The following is a 16,116-nucleotide window of genomic DNA, read 5'->3' as shown; positions in this document are numbered from 1 at the left end:
ATTTTTTACTACGATAACTTTTTCCTTTATGTTATCGAAAAAAATAGTGGAACAAATTGAATACTCTACCAGCTGACGGAAAAAATCTGGAATTTTTTTTAATTGTAAGCTTTTTTCTAAGTAGCCGGCCTTCGGCCGGGGATTTAAGACTTTCTCCTATGGACAGGAGCCAATTTAGGGCACGAAAACAACATTTTTTTAATTTAATTTTTTTTCTTACTTTAATAAGGGAATTTTCGGAACTTCAGGGGCCCATATCTCGGGAAGTATGGACTTCCCCACAACAAACTTTACATTTTTGTAATCAGGATGTAAAGATCTACCTGTGGTAAACATTTCAGATTTTTCCGCCAGCTGGTAGAGTATTCTATTTATGCCAAAATCGTAGATTCTTGCACTTCTGGAACAGACCATTTATTATAACTCTAGTTCAAGCATGGTCACATTTGGCACGGCGGTGCCGACGATTTTCGGCAATTTACACGCACACGACCCGAATCCACAGAAAGAGCGTACAAAAGAGAACAAATGTTTTGGTTTGTTATTGTTTTATAGCTTGCGTGAATGCAAACTTACTAACACACTGTTATAAGTTGCCAATATTTTGAATACATTCACATTTTCTCCGTTCTCTTTTTGGTCATGCCTGCTCTAGTTATTCGAGAGTAGTGTTGAAGAGAGGAGGATTTTGATGTTTTCTTCTTTGTCTGACAACCGTCTACATATGTGACCTGTTCCCGTACTTTATAAAGTGGTAAAAATCGTAAAAGTTGTAAAAGTCGTAAACGATATTCATATAAATTTTGTGTACGGGAACGCAAAATGTGTAAAAGTGGTAAAAATCGTAAAAACTTTTTAGTTCTGGAACAGAGCTATGGTCTTACTGAATAAAGACAACTTTTTAGTTCGTCTATATCTGTTAATCTAAGGATACCTTAAAACTCTTTTGAATGCAGTCTGGCAACGCTTAAGTAGTTATTCTATTATTGCCATACACTTATATTCGTAAACAAAAAATTATTTGAATGTTTTCCTGTTTTCCAAATAACATATAATTTGTATTTAAGTAACTACATAATATACCATTAATTAACCAAAAAAGTAATCCATAATAATTTTTCATTGAATTTCAACATTACATTTTCCGGCAAAAATATTTAACAAGATGAACGCCGCCGTAAAAGCAAAACATTTGCAAAAAACGACGACGTCACGTTTCACTTTATTGCCTCTGTAATCTTTCTGTTCTAGAAAAAAAGAAACACTACACGCAAAAAAACCACGTAAACCTCTTCTTAACAGATTATCAATTAAAAACGAAGTAAAGATAAATTAAAACAGAACCCTTTAGTTGACAAGACACACGCAAGCAAACGTCACTCGGCCAATTGCAGGAAAATGAGAAGTCTTCCGAAATATTTGGCCAATATTTTTCTACTCTATTTGGTAGTTGTCATCTCGGCAGATGATCCATTAAATCCTAAGGAACAGAAAGAAAAGGCTACAAATTTGCCACCATGTAAGGCCTGTTCAACATTGGCTGCCTCATTCAAATTGGGAATGGACAATACAAGGTGATTTCATTGTTGAAAAATCTTAAGGAATATGATGGGATATTAATTTGACTCTTTTTTAGCCGTGGTAAACATGCTGGTGGTGATGCTGCTTGGGAGGAGGAGAAATTACGTTCATATAAGACGAGTGAAGTGCGATTGGTAGAAATTCAAGAGAATCTTTGTCGTGAAGTGCGGCGAGGTCAAACACAATGTCACAACATGGCCAATGATCATGAACATTTGCTGGAGGAATGGTTTACCCATAAACAAACCGATGAACCAGATGTCCATAAATGGTTGTGTATAGATCAATTGAAAGTTTGTTGCCCGGAAGGTCATTATGGAGCTGAATGTAAACAATGCACCGATTGTCATGGAAATGGCAAATGTAAAGGTGATGGTACACGCAAGGGGAATGGTAAATGCAATTGTGATGCTGGTTATGCTGGTGATGATTGTAATCAATGTGCCAATGGTTATTATGAAGCATTCCGTGATGAGAAGAAACTGCTGTGTTCGGCGTGTCATAAATCGTGTACAAAGGATGGTGGTTGCAAGGGTGCTGGACCAAAAGGTGAGTGGAGTTGGTAGACAATGGAGGGGAAAGTTGATTTAGGATTGTTTTAAAAACTTTGGAGGGTGTTTAAAATACTACAAATATTTCAAAGGCTGCTACACAGAGGGTATTTCAAAGGACTAGACAGCTGTATAAGGTGCCGTATATGCTGAAGATTCCTTTATAGACAAGAGGCCTTTATGGAGACTTCTATAAAAAGAAGACCTTCTTTAGGTATTCTATAAAGAAGACCTTTATAAGGATTTCTGTAGACAGATCTTATAGATCTTCTGTAAGGTCTTCTATAGAAAAAAGGCCTTTATAAGGCGTTCTATAGACAGAATGCCTATATAAGGTATTCTACAGACTGAAGAACTTCATAAGGTCTTCTATAGACAGAAGATCTTTATATGGTCTCCTATTTAAAGAAGGCTTTTATATGATACTTTACGAGGTATTTTATTCACAGAAGACCTTTATACGGTTTTCTATTGACAGGAAGTCTTTGTGAGGCTGTCTATAGATAGAAGAAATTTGTGAGGTCCACTATATCCAGAAGACCTTGGTTATTTCTTCTATACACCGAACACCTTTAGACCTTCTGTCGACAGAAGAGCAGTAAAAGGTCTTCTTTAGACACAAGTCCTTTATGAAGTCTTCTATAGTCCGAAGACACTTATAAGGTCTTCTATAAGCATAAGTCATATACAAGGTCTTCTAAAAGCGAAGTCCTCTATAAGGTCTTCTATAGATAGAAGACCTTTATCAGGAGAACTATACCCAAAAGTTCTTGGAGAGGTCTCCTATGGACAAAGTACATATGAGAGCTCTTTTATAGACAGAAGTGCTTTGAAAGGGCTTCTATAAACTGAAAACAAGATCTTGAAGACTTTTAAATTTTCCGATTCAACATTTTCTCATATCTTTAAATTTCAATATATCTTTCAGCTTGTACCAAATGCAATGAGGGTTGGCGTTGGGATGCCACAAATGGTTGTCAAGATATCAATGAATGTCTCGATAGTCCAAGAACTTGTCGGCCTAACCAGTTCTGTGTCAACAATGAAGGAACCTACTCCTGTTTGGAATGCGATCGATCATGTGAAGGTTGCGACGGTGATGGTCCTGATATGTGTAAAAAATGTGCCTCCGGCTATACACTAAAGGATGGAAAGTGTACTGGTAAGTTATTAAGGACTTTAAGAAAAAATTTTCCATAAAATAGCTGAGATTCCATTTCTTCTTTTGTATTTGTATCTTTTCACAAAAACAAAAACGCCATTCATTACTCCTCCAATCCACTGTAGACGATTCAAATGATAAACGTGATCAATATGTGAATATAACACGTTTTCTAACATATTTTGGTTTGTGTGTGGCCACATGTGTTATCTTCCAAAGTTCTACGCATATAGCCTACATTGTTGGAGCAGCAGTTGCTATTTATATTGCAGCTTCGGAATATTGGCTAAGTTCAACACCAGCCGGTGCTAATAAGCCACAAATCGATACAAAACAATTGGAAGAAATGCTAATGAAATCATTGTAAGACGAAGATGACGAAGAAGAAGAGTTAAATGCAGCATCCATTCCATCGTTTTATTATACTTATATGCCTAGGAAATTTATAAACAACATTACATACATCTGTTTTTAATTTTTGCCAAAGCCAAACACACATAAAATGAAACAAACAACAAAAATTGCATTTATTCTGTGAATAAATGAGAGCACAAAACAAACAAACGGGAATGATGGAATGTACATTTTTTAAGTGGAAAATATCACTCAAGGATATTCGTTTCTTTTTTTCTTTCTTCAGTATTATAAGTTCCTTATATTTTACTTATAAAGTGTCAGAAGATTACCAGCCTTAACTAATGTTGGTGTGAGTAATGTTTCCTTAAAAGTTTATAGAAAATACATATTTTTGCTTGTATAGCTTTATTTTATCAAGCATTTAATTATTTCTTATAATTTATTTTAATTTCACTTCTATGGCGTAACTAACAACTTTCATGGTTTGTAACTGCCTGCTATTAAAGAACTGTAGATATAATAACTTTTTTGTTTTCACTCCGTAAAAAGAGATTAGTTTCACTTTCAGTCAGAATTTTATAAACACTAAATAATAGAATAATCATTTTAACTATATATGAAGATTAGCTATCGACGAAATCGAGTGTAACGATAGACTTTTAGCTGTTTAAACACATATTAACACGACATTCCTGCATGAGTTAATGACTGTCACACTTGTTTGCAGTAACTATCTTCTTCAGATTTTACATCAATTATCAACACACATTACAACCACTAAACCAAGTATGACTTTTTGGATGCAAAATTTCCCTATGTCCTGCACGGAATCTCAGCTGCCCTTAATCTTGCAGTTTGTATAAAGACAGTGTTTCAAACAACATTCAAAGGTTTTAGGTACATTCCTACTCCAATTTCACTATAAATTAGTATTTGTTCTTGGAATGAAAAAAATTCCGATTTGGATGTTTAAGACAACATTCTCAACGGGACAACAGGATGATTCAAAGTTCAACGTATGCAAACAAACTGTGAAGTATGTGGCCAAGGTTAATTTAATAAGGTGATCCAAAAGGCGAATTTAGGCCGTAGTCTTCATTTGTTGTCAAACATTTTTGCGCGAAATATCCACAAAAGGAAGAAGAAAACGGTAAAATATTGTTCGCGATGGTTAAATAAAGATGTTGTATACAGATATTCTTTATAGAAGCGAAATATTTGTTGTTTATTTTTGATTAAAAATATGTTTTGACAGCAAATGAAGACCTCAGTTGGTATTATTGTATCATCTTCTTTCATGCACCATGGTATATGGCATAGATTTCTGACATATAATACATTCGTATACAACGTCGTTCAGTCCCAATCTACATTAGGCAAGTTTACTTGCGGCAAGTCCCAGTTTGTAGGACCCGATTTACATTAGGCGATTTTCCTTGCGGAAATTTTTCTCGTCCTCTTTTAAACATGCCTCTTTTCTTTCGGCAAGTTTTGTTTTCAAATGTAAATCAGGACATTCATCAGAAAATATTTGGGGTTGTGACAATCAACAAATATATATAGTGGACTTAGTTGAGTAGGTTAGGTAGGGCAGTTGAAAAGGTGCATTGTGTCGTGCCGGCCTGTGTCGCATGCTGGGCAGATGTTTTGCACGGTGTCATCGATCTTAGCATATTGGATTTCAGACGGCTGCTTCATCCCGAGCGTAGTTGAGCCAAAACTACTCTGGTTTGTCGTGGCAGCTGACGTTCCTCAGGGCGATAGATGGGGGATGTTCTCCGAGGACCGCATTCCCACGATAGTTGTTTATGATATCAGCGATCATGAAGACCCCTCCTAACATGTCTGAGTTGGGGGGTCCTATCCACCATATAGTGATTAGGATGGATCCCACGGTAACACCCGACCAAATACTGCAACGAAAGCATGCCATTGCTGTACTGGAAGAATCTTTGTATCTTCGTGTAGATGGTCCACTGAAGACATGAGGCAACCTGTTGCAGTTCTTATGGCGAAATTTTGACAGATTTCAATATTTTTCCATCGGACCACACTGGTGCCGCATAGCTTACCACAGACCGATCTATCGCGTTATATGTGGTTAACAAGGATTCTATATCTGCACCCCAAGTGTTGTCGGTCAAGCTTTTCGCAAATAGCTGTGGCATGCGCAGACAATGTGAAAATGGACTGACTTCCGTATCGTCAGTTGCTTGACAAATGACAGCAAATGTGTGAAGTATTATGTTTCTTAACGCCGTAGCATTTAACAAATGCAAAGCTACGTGTTACAAAACGTTAAAAATACGCATTTTTAACGCAGGTAAAAAAAGCAAACATGTCTCATTTTTATTTCTGGTGCATTTAGTTGCATTTCGAGTGTGCAACTGAAATATTTTGACGAAGTTTAAACAACACAAAGCAACTGACGATACGGAAGTCAGCCATGCGACCTCTAGAATCTTGCGGTAGTTGCTGGTCGGAATTCTGTTACTATCGACCATGACATTCAACTCTGTGCACACCTCCACAGCCCATGTGGTGAACAGGGTGGCCGTAGATTTATTGGCAGACATTTCCATATTTCTCGCGGGGAAAAAGAGAATATGATCAGAGAAATAGGCGTTTAGCCTTTCAAAATTGGCATCAGGGAAGGTACCTGACACGAAGATCGCACAATCGTCCGGATACGTGACGATCTCAATGCCGTTTGGAGGGGGCGGAACACAGGAGAGGTGGAGGTTAAACAGTTTCGGAGATATCACACTACCGTGGGGAACTCCCTGTTTCACCCTACGAGACTTAGGGGTCGATCTTCGATAACAATTATCGCTGAGTGGCGTTGCCAGTTGTCAAAATTGATCCGCGTTTGGCAACTCTCAACTGAAGTTGCGAATCTCAGTTGACGAAGAGGCTGTTTTTCAGCAACCACAAATTTTCAGTTGCAGTGAACATTTTCGAAGAAACAAGAAGTAAAATAGAAGGAAAAATAAACATTTTATTAACAATTATTGATTCTTTGCATCATTAATTAATTTTGTGTATCAATATGGTGAAAATAACGACAAAGCAGCAGTTTTATTATTAATACATATTAATAAAAAAAGTTTATCAATTAAACTGAGCGAAAATCCAAACTTAGCCCGAGGAGTTCGGGAGTTTTGGTGAAACCAAAGCCACAGCCGATGAAGCGTGGAGGTCCATTTCGGTCAGTTTAAACAGCCATGAACCTCCAACACGAACGTATGAAGAGTGGCAGAGTCTGGATTCACTTTAAAGCAAAGTTGAAAAAGAAAATGCCTCAAAATAAAATGAACTTCATCAACACTGGTGGAGGTCCATCACAATAAGTGAATTTATCGCCTTTGGAGCGGACAGCAGCAAATCTTTTGCAAATGAATTTGGTGACAAATACAGTAGGTATATAGCCAACTACACCAGGGATTTTCGTTTTTGAATAAAAATGGTTTTTATTTTGCCTTTTTTCCTCCTCTGTCAACTTCGAAACGATCCAATTTTGACACAATTTGTCCTCTATCAAGTGGACAACTTCCTTCCATACTTTCGACAATGTAGATTGAGCCATGCAATTGTTGAAATCATTGCCATGGGACTTTTGGAAACTTCCCTCCTCCAAGAATCGCATCGCTGCGCACACTTTTCAAAGTGTGGGTATTGCTGTTGATCTGTAACTTACTTTGAAGTCATCCTTTAACGTTTCCACAACGTAAACTGCGGCATCCTTTGGCAATCGAAAATATTTAAGGCGTATTTTGAAATAATTTACTGATTATACAGATCTTTCCACATGATCATCAACTTACAGTGTAGATGGGAATTCCAATGGATTCGACTTGTCCCTCAAATTTCTTCTAATAGATGCATTTTCTTCATGATCAAAAAATAATTCCACCGAACTTATCATTTTTTGGGACAGCAAATAAAACTTGACGATCCGAAGATTCAATGGGCAGGTTATATATTCCAATCTTGGGTTGCTTTCCAAATTTGCTCGAAAACTCAGCCAAAATATTAAAATATTGTCCAGAATACACAAAAGAGTTATCCAAAGCGCAATTATTTTTAAAATGTTTTTTTTTTTTTTTTTTTTGAGGATAGAGGTCACAAGTTTGAAAAAACACTGATCGATAACATGTTTATCGACCACCCAGTTGAGTTGACATTAATGGTACAACATTTCGTCTCAGTCGCGCAGACAACTGACAACGCAACTCAAGTTTAGTGGCAATACAAGATAGACCCATTAGACTTCTAGTTCCTCGTATGACTGGCGTCCACACATATGTATAATTGGTTATCCAACATTTCAAGCTTGACCGGAGGGTTGTCTCTTCGATGTCCTTAAACAGCGTGGAGTGCTCGACAGTATCAAAGGATTTTGCAAATTTTCCAGACTTCGGGAACGATGTGGATGGCTAGCGACAGGTTGAGAACTTTAGTGAGATACTCGACTTTTGGCTCATCCAGCTGTTTTAGCATTACCATGGAGTTGCCATCGGTGACATTTGAATGATGACATTCGCAGCATCATAACATCATTGTAAATTGTTGTGGTTCATCCTCGACAGGAAGAGATCTAAGCAGAGTAAGGCAATGGGTCTCCCGTGAGAGGAAATATTCTCAATCTCACAACCTGTGTTGGCTATAACTGGTGGTGGGCGTGAGCTCACGGGAGATCCATTGCCTTACTCTGATCTAATGCGACCTAGTACTCTTCTCTTTGCTCGACAAACTTGGGTAGCAAACGTGACTGAGGTCCTGTCTTCCTTCTTCCCAGGGTTCTAGAGTGACATAACCGTTGTCCGCAATTAACATATCCCGGCTCCAATGATGCAACACTTCAGATTATTTAGCCAATTGTTCCGCTTATGCTCACCGACCAACTTGTTTACTTCAAGTGTCAGCTCCCCTACTCTGGGCTCACTGGGATTGGCACGACGAAGCTCATCACGCTCATTTGCTTATCCCGTCGCTTGTGCTAGGGAATTTGGTATCACTGCGTGTATTCTCAAAGCAGGTATACGCCGGGCGGCTGCAGCAGTGATGATGTTTCGGAACGTTGCTTCTGCTACCCGAACATCAGGTTGGGCAGATGTCTGCAGCGGTGATTAGTGAACCCTCTGAAACTAGACCAATTAGCTTCCCCATGATTGATGAAAGTGTGGCGTTTAAATTTGATAGACAGTCCGCTGGTCTGACCCCAGAGAAACGACGGGTGGCCAGGTGACATCATTTATCAGACCAGGTGTCACGATAGTTATGTCTAGGCAACTATGACACTCTCCGCTAATTCTGGTAGTGGCGTCCTCATTGACAGTGCAAAACGTTCAGTTATTATTCAGCACAGCCCTTGGTCGTTTCCGAGAACCTAATGTCACAACACATGATGAGCACTTGGGGACCTTCCAATAGCAGGCTAGGGATGTATAAGTTGAGCAAGTCTACTTCGGCAGTTCCACACCTGACTGCCACACCCATACATTCCGTGTACGGGTTCAATCTAATCGCCCATCTCCACTTCTGGTGCGATCCTTTCTCAGTACGTTATAACCATACATAAACCGGAGCATGTTGTGCAACAAGACAGAAAGCCGCTGGCCTCAACTCGGATGTTGTGTATTTCCAGGTCAATCTGGTATCGAAGTATCCGCCCCCGTATCACAATTCTTGATGAGCACTAAATTCTCCCCAAGACTTAACCGTCTGGTCTTGGGCACTTTCCAAAAGCAGGCTATGGATGTATACGTTGAACAACTCTACCTCGGTAGTTTCACACCTGACTGCTACGTCCATACATTCCATGTACTCGTCATTAGAGCCAGGTTGTGTAGTTCCGGGACAATCTGGTGTCGCAGTAACCGTCCCGTGGGATTTCCCCATCCTTGTACACATTGCTGTCATTCCCCTTTAAAGGGCTTGTATTGTTTCAACATTTCTTTATGAAAACTTGATCTCAAATAGCTGATCGCGAGCCATTGCAGGATTGCATCGGAGTTTATTTTCTCTCTGAGATGTTTCTTTAAACATGCTCACAAGTATTTATTTAATTCAGAGATCACTCAATCTTTGGTCATTAACTTGAGTATCTACTGAGCACCAAGCATTTTATTAGCGACTCAGCATACTGGGTACGCCATGTCCTTGTCACCACGATGCATGTCGAACAATGATACATAATTTATAATTGTCTAGTTAATATTTTCACTTTATGTATTTTCATATAATCATTCCCACTGTGCTTATAAATCGTACTTACTGTGCCTCATTTCAAGTTTTAGTTTTATATTCTGTGTTTCATATCTTTTATTTGTTTTTATAATTTTTTATTATTTTTATTTTCTTTTACTTGTTTTTTGTTTGTTTTTTAGTTGATTCTCCGGTAGATGATGAAGAAACCCATAACGATGAGGATGAAACATATACACAAATAGAGGCTCCTCATCTTAGAGATGAATTATGATTGTTTAGACCAAAAAAGTATATAAGATTAGAATAGCACAATTAGACATTCGAAAATCACCCAACCCCAACGTCCACCCTCTTTCATTATAATTTAAATTAAGCTACCATTAAGTCAACAAAAAAGTATCATGCACTCACTGTGTTAATTGTATAAGTTAGCCAAAATAAAATGTAACTACCTAAGTCAAAACGGAAACACAACAAAAAAAAAAACTCTATTGAAACATCGATAAAACATTGATTTAAACTATTTATTTAAAATTTGTAATTTTGTTTCAATAATCTTTTTTTAAATAAAAACTAAAAAACAGAAAAATTATTTTATGGTATTTTCTTTGCTTTCATTCTCTTGAGACATTTCATCATGTGGTTGTTCATAATTTTCCTCCTTAAACAGTTGTAAATTTTCCAGATTTTTGGCATTAACATCTAAGTAGGAACTAATAAAACTACCAAATGCTTCTTCGCCTGTTCCTTTCGGAGAATCAATGGGCGTGTGGTTATCATTGCCCTCGTTCTCTTCTTCAGCTTCTTCATAGGTTGCCAAGGTATCATCCAATTGCTTTAAAGTGGTTTCCAATTCTTCTTTTATAAATCGTTCCACAACTTGTTCAATCATGTCATTTTTGTTCGACCTTTCCTTCATTATAAATTCATTTATTGTGGATTTTAGAGAATTTGCATCATCAGAATTATCCTCGGATTTCATGTTATGATATCCCCTTAGGCTAATATGATTCCCTCGAATTGTATACTCCTGTTGCATTTCATCATGACGATCTCCGTAAAGTTCTTTTAGAGTAGTTCTGGTTAAATTCAATTGTCTCCAACCAAAAACCTTCTTTTCTTTGGTTCTATGGTGATGATGACTTTTCTTCTTTGTTTCATTTCCTGGCATCGCCACAACCACACTTTCACGCCTCGATGACCATGCCGATGATATCGACTGCCTTGAACGTCTTATAATTTGCCGACATTTATTTGTAATGCCACCAACTATTTCCGATATCAAAGCTATTGCTCCAACGGCATAACCAATACCCATTAACATGAACATCCCCTCAGTATCAGCTGTCGTCAATTGCCGTTCTTCTTGTATACTTTCTCTTAGCGGTGTTGAGGAACTAGCCTGCAGCAATTTGCCTCCGGACGACCTTTGCATTGCCCACTTCACTTCATTTTCAATTTTGTTAATAAGTCCCGCTTGTTGGGCCAAATGTATGAGGGAATTTAACTTCTGTTTATACACCGAATTCTTTGGAAACATATAACCGATATAGAATAAGGCAAAACATTCCTCGCTTAGGTGGAGAGCTGAACGTCGAGACATATTTCTGGAAGAAAAGTGCAACAGTAAGTAATATTAAATAAAAAGAAAAAAGTTACAGAACAGCTAAAAGAAACTTGCGGAATAAAAAAAAAACTAGTAAAATGAAACAGAGGAAAAAGGAAATATTGAGGCTATACAAAAGATTTTTAAAGACTATTTCGTTACCGGATTGACGTGGGACCACAAAACATCCGTGTTCCGGCCAGCGGCTGCCACCTGTATACTTTCTATTTGTATCGTTTTTCTGTGTTAGGAGCAGTATATTCCGGAATGCCTACTCCGGATTCTTTTGGACCTTGCCAGGACGGTGGAAAGCCCAGGACCCAGGACACCAACCCATTTAATTGCAATGGTCGAGCAAATAATGGATTTCATGACTCGGAAGAAGCACAACAACAAGTGCAGCTTACAGCGTTGACATGGTTACAACGTACTGAGCTAGAATAGCACAAGAATTGTAGGTGGTGGGATTAGCTTTCCTATTGCACCAGTCTTTTCAATGCTGACCTATCTCGCTTCATCCTGGCTCCATTGAAACGTACATGGATTGTATGTGGGTAGTAGTTAGGTGTGTGGAACTACCGAGCTGGAGTCGCTCAACGTAAACATCCCGACCACAAATAGATGTACTCCAAGTTGTAGGTCCAACATTAGCCCGCTTTTGGCAGGTCATAACCGTCTGGTCTTGGGGGACGTTAATTATGAGTTGTGTCATTCGGTCTTCGGAAACGACCAGAGGGGTATAGTGTTGGCTGAGCAAATTGATAGCTCTACGTTTTGCACGGTAAATGGGGACGTCCCTACCAGAATTAGCGGAGAGTTTAAAGGTTCGCGAGGCGCAAACTTTGTGCCACCTGGTCTGACAAATAACGTCACCTGGCATCCCATCGTTTCTCTTGGTTCAGACCATCTCTCCATATTTGTCTCCAACAGCAGACCTCTCGTTTTCATTACCTCTGAACGCCGCACATTCGTCAATCATAAGAAAGCTGATTGGCAAGGTTCACCAATTACCGCTTCAGAGAACTGCCCAATCCTTCTGATGTTCGGATAGCGGAAAGTACGTTCCGAGACATCATCACTGCTGCAGCCGCTCGCCATATATCTCCTGGTCGAATACCCGAAGTAAGACCAAACTTCCCAGAAGAGGTGACGGGATTAGCAAATGAGCGTGATGAGCTTCGCCGAGCCAACCCAGAGTCAGGGATCTGACACTGGAAGTTAACAGGCTGGTCGTCGAGCATAAGGGGAACAAGTGGTTAAATCATCTGAAGAGTTGAAACATTGGAGCCGGTATAAGTGTATTGTGGCCAACGGTTAAGTCATTTTGGAAGCCTGGATGAAGGGAAGATAGTATCTCAGTCACGTTTGGCGACGTTACGTTGACCTACCCGAAGAGGTGCGCAAGTTATTTCATTCGAAAGTTTTAGCCAAAACTACTCTGGCTTGTAGTGGCAGCTAACGTTCTACAGTTGCTACAGGTGGTGGATGTACTCCAGAGACCGCATTAAAACGATAGTTGTCAATTCCGCGGCGGCGGGTTCTTCGATACCGGATTGACCCTCAACCATACAATACCCGTGTTCTGGCCAGTTGCTGCCACCTCAGTGGCACCAACTCCACATCTTCACTCAAATCCAATCTTCGGTGAGATGCAAAAGATGTTTGGAGTGGGTGCTTCTCAGGGGTTGTTCTGGATTCGTCCATGTTAGGGACTACGACAAGGACTGTGTTGCTGCATGCTGAGAGAATAAATCCACCAGTGAGTTGTCGCCGTCATCAGTCTACGCGACTCCACAGCAGTCCCACTAACAGCACTTAAAATCAGCCGTTGCTGTTCTAATCCCTGGAAATGCATCATTTTTGGAATTTATTTGTAATAGACTCCGAGGTAAGATCAAGGAAATAGTGGATTTCATGAGTCGGAAGAATGTCATGGTCGAGGCGCTGCAGGAAACCACCTCCCAGAAGTGGAGGTTGGGAACTAGCTATGTATATCATTCAAACCTGGCTCATATAATCCGTACATGGAATGTATGGTGTGGAAGTGTCAACGTACGAGTATACATTCCGCCGTTAAATGGCTGTACTCCAAGTTATAGGGCGAGCATTAGCCCGCTTTTGGAAGGTAACAACCGAATGGTCTTGGGGGACTTTGATGCTCATCATGAGTTTTGGCATTCGGGCCTCGGTCCTAACGGCAGGGGTATAGTGCTGCCTGAGCGGATAGATAGCTCTACGTTTTGCATGGTCAATGAGGAAGCCCATCGACCGTCATTTAACCTGGTCTGTTAAATGAAATCACGCATCATTTCTCTTGGGGCAGACCATCTCCTCATCAGTGTCTCCATTAGCAAACCACCAGATTCCATCACCTCTAAACCCCGCACTTTCCTCAATCATAGGAAAAGTAATTGGACGAGTTTAAGAGAGTTCAGATTGGTCGGTGAGCATAAGCGAAACAAGTGTCTAAATCATCTGAAGAGTTAGAGCCAAAATAAGTGAATTGAAGGCAACGGTTAACACACTCTCGAACCCTGGACAGAAGGAATATAGGACCTCAGTCACGTTTGGCGATGTCACGCTGACTGATCCGAAGAGGTGCGCAAATTATTTTAATCGACAATTTGGCGAGCACTCCCGGGGTGAGAGGGCGCATAGAGAGTACTCCATCGCATTAGATGAACCACCACAATTTACAAAAGATGATGTTGCGAATGTCATCAGGAACGCTAAATCATCCAAAGCGTTGAGCACTGATGGAATCTCCATGGTAATGCTGAAACAGCTGGATGTGCCGGTAGTGGAGTATCTCACTAAAGTTCTCAACATGTCGCTAGCCCATCGTTTCTCTTGGTTCAAACCATCTCTCCATATTTGTCTCCAACAGCAGACCTCTCGTTTTCATTACCTCTGAACGCCGCACATTCGTCAATCATAAGAAAGCTGATTGGCAAGGTTCACCAATTACCGCTTCAGAGAACTGCCCAATCCTTCTGATGTTCGGATAGCGGAAAGTACGTTCCGAGACATCATCACTGCTGCAGCCGCTCGCCATATATCTCCTGGTCGAATACCCGAAGTAAGACCAAACTTCCCAGAAGAGGTGACGGGATTAGCAAATGAGCGTGATGAGCTTCGCCGAGCCAACCCCAGAGTCAGGGAGCTGACACTGGAAGTTAACAGGCTGGTCGGCGAGCATAAGGGGAACAAGTGGTTAAATCATCTGAAGAGTTGCAACATTGGAGCCGGTATAAGTGTATTGTGGCCAACGGTTAAGTCATTTTGGAAGCCTGGAAGAAGGAAAGATAGGACCTCAGTCACGTTTGGCGACGTTACGTTGACCTACCCGAAGAGGTGCGCAAGTTATTTCATTCGAATGTTTTAGCCAAAACTACTCTGGCTTGTCGTGGCAGCTAACGTTCTACAGTTACTACAGGTGGTGGATGTACTCCAGAGACCGCATTAAAACGATAGTTGTCAATCCCGCGGCGGCGGGTTCTTCGATACCGGATTGACCCTGAACCATACAATACCCGTGTTCTGGCCAGTTGCTGCCACCTCAGTGGCACCAACTCCACATCTTCACTCAAATCCAATCTTCGGTGAGATGCAAAAGATGTTTGGAGTGGGTGCTTTTCAGGGGTTGTTCTGGATTCGTCCATGTTAGGGACTACGACAAGGACTGTGTTGCTGCATGCTGAGAGAACAAATCCACCAGTGAGTTGTCGCCGTCATCAGTATACGCGACTCCACAGCAGTCCCACTAACAGCACTTAAAATCAGCCGTTGCTGTTCTAATCCCTGGAAATGCATCATTTTTGGAATTTATTTGTAATAGACTCCGAGGTAAGATCAAGGAAATAGTGGATTTCATGAGTCGGAAGAATGTCATGGTCGAGGCGCTGCAGGAAACCACCTCCCAGAAGTGGAGGTTGGGAACTAGCTATGTATATCATTCAAACCTGGCTCATATAATCCGTACATGGAATGTATGGTGTGGAAGTGTCAACGTACGAGTATACATTCCGCCGTTAAATGGCTGTACTCCAAGTTATAGGGCGAGCATTAGCCCGCTTTTGGAAGGTAACAACCGAATGGTCTTGGGGGACTTTGATGCTCATCATGAGTTTTGGCATTCGGGCCTCGGTCCTAACGGCAGGGGTATAGTGCTGCCTGAGCGGATAGATAGCTCTACGTTTTGCATGGTCAATGAGGAAGCCCATCGACCGTCATTTAACCTGGTCTGTTAAATGAAATCACGCATCATTTCTCTTGGGGCAGACCATCTCCTCATCAGTGTCTCCATTAGCAAACCACCAGATTCCATCACCTCTAAACCCCGCACTTTCCTCAATCATAGGAAAAGTAATTGGACGAGTTTAAGAGAGTTCAGATTGGTCGGTGAGCATAAGCGAAACAAGTGTCTAAATCATCTGAAGAGTTAGAGGCAAAATAAGTGAATTGAAGGCAACGGTTAACACACTCTCGAACCCTGGACAGAAGGAATATAGCACCTCAGTCACGTTTGGCGATGTCACGCTGACTGATCCGAAGAGGTGCGCAAATTATTTTAATCGACAATTTGGCGAGCACTCCCGGGGTGAGAGGGCGCATAGAGAGTACTCCATCGCATTAGATGAACCACCACA

General features: G+C 40.5%; 2 protein-coding genes across 3 annotated transcripts in view; one reads left to right on the top strand and one right to left on the bottom strand.

Annotated features, from left to right (window-relative positions):
- The first annotated feature begins 985 nt into the window (after positions 1-985).
- Positions 986-10,450, top strand: Creld (Cysteine rich with EGF like domains). 2 transcript variants are annotated; one of them, XM_073969839.1, is made up of 5 exons: positions 986-1,574; positions 1,637-2,130; positions 3,061-3,294; positions 3,420-4,000; positions 10,041-10,450. In XM_073969839.1, the coding sequence occupies exons 1-4, from the start codon at positions 1,399-1,401 to the stop codon at positions 3,659-3,661; spliced, it is 1,146 nt and encodes a 381-aa protein (XP_073825940.1). In that variant the 5' UTR covers positions 986-1,398; the 3' UTR covers positions 3,662-4,000; positions 10,041-10,450. The 2 variants fall into 2 exon arrangements, with proteins under 2 accessions (XP_073825940.1, XP_073825941.1); XM_073969840.1 differs by lacking the exon at positions 3,420-4,000 and having other exon boundaries at positions 1,054-1,574.
- The window catches only part of Ir21a (Ionotropic receptor 21a), a 25,977-nt gene continuing 20,232 nt past the window's right edge, over positions 10,372-16,116 (bottom strand). The window contains exon 6 of the mRNA XM_073969837.1: positions 10,372-11,468. Within this exon, the coding sequence (XP_073825938.1) occupies positions 10,451-11,468 (1,018 nt within the window). The 3' untranslated portion in view covers positions 10,372-10,450. The remainder of the gene's footprint in view (positions 11,469-16,116) is intronic.

This window comes from Musca autumnalis, unplaced genomic scaffold (assembly GCF_047663935.1).
Source record: "Musca autumnalis isolate F117 unplaced genomic scaffold, ASM4766393v1 scaffold_2, whole genome shotgun sequence".
NCBI lineage: Eukaryota > Metazoa > Arthropoda > Insecta > Diptera > Muscidae > Musca > Musca autumnalis.
The sequence above is the reverse complement of the archived record's forward strand: the minus strand, read 5'-3'. Positions and strand labels throughout refer to the sequence as shown.

Excerpts from the sequence above, each read along its gene's own strand:
- Creld (XM_073969839.1), top strand. The coding sequence starts at position 1,399 with ATGAGAAGTCTTCCGAAATATTTGGCCAATATTTTTCTACTCTATTTG. Across the intron at positions 2,131-3,060 it reads CAAGGGTGCTGGACCAAAAG|CTTGTACCAAATGCAATGAG; the intron begins GTGAGTGGAGTT and ends TATATCTTTCAG. Across the intron at positions 3,295-3,419 it reads AAAGGATGGAAAGTGTACTG|ACGATTCAAATGATAAACGT; the intron begins GTAAGTTATTAA and ends AATCCACTGTAG.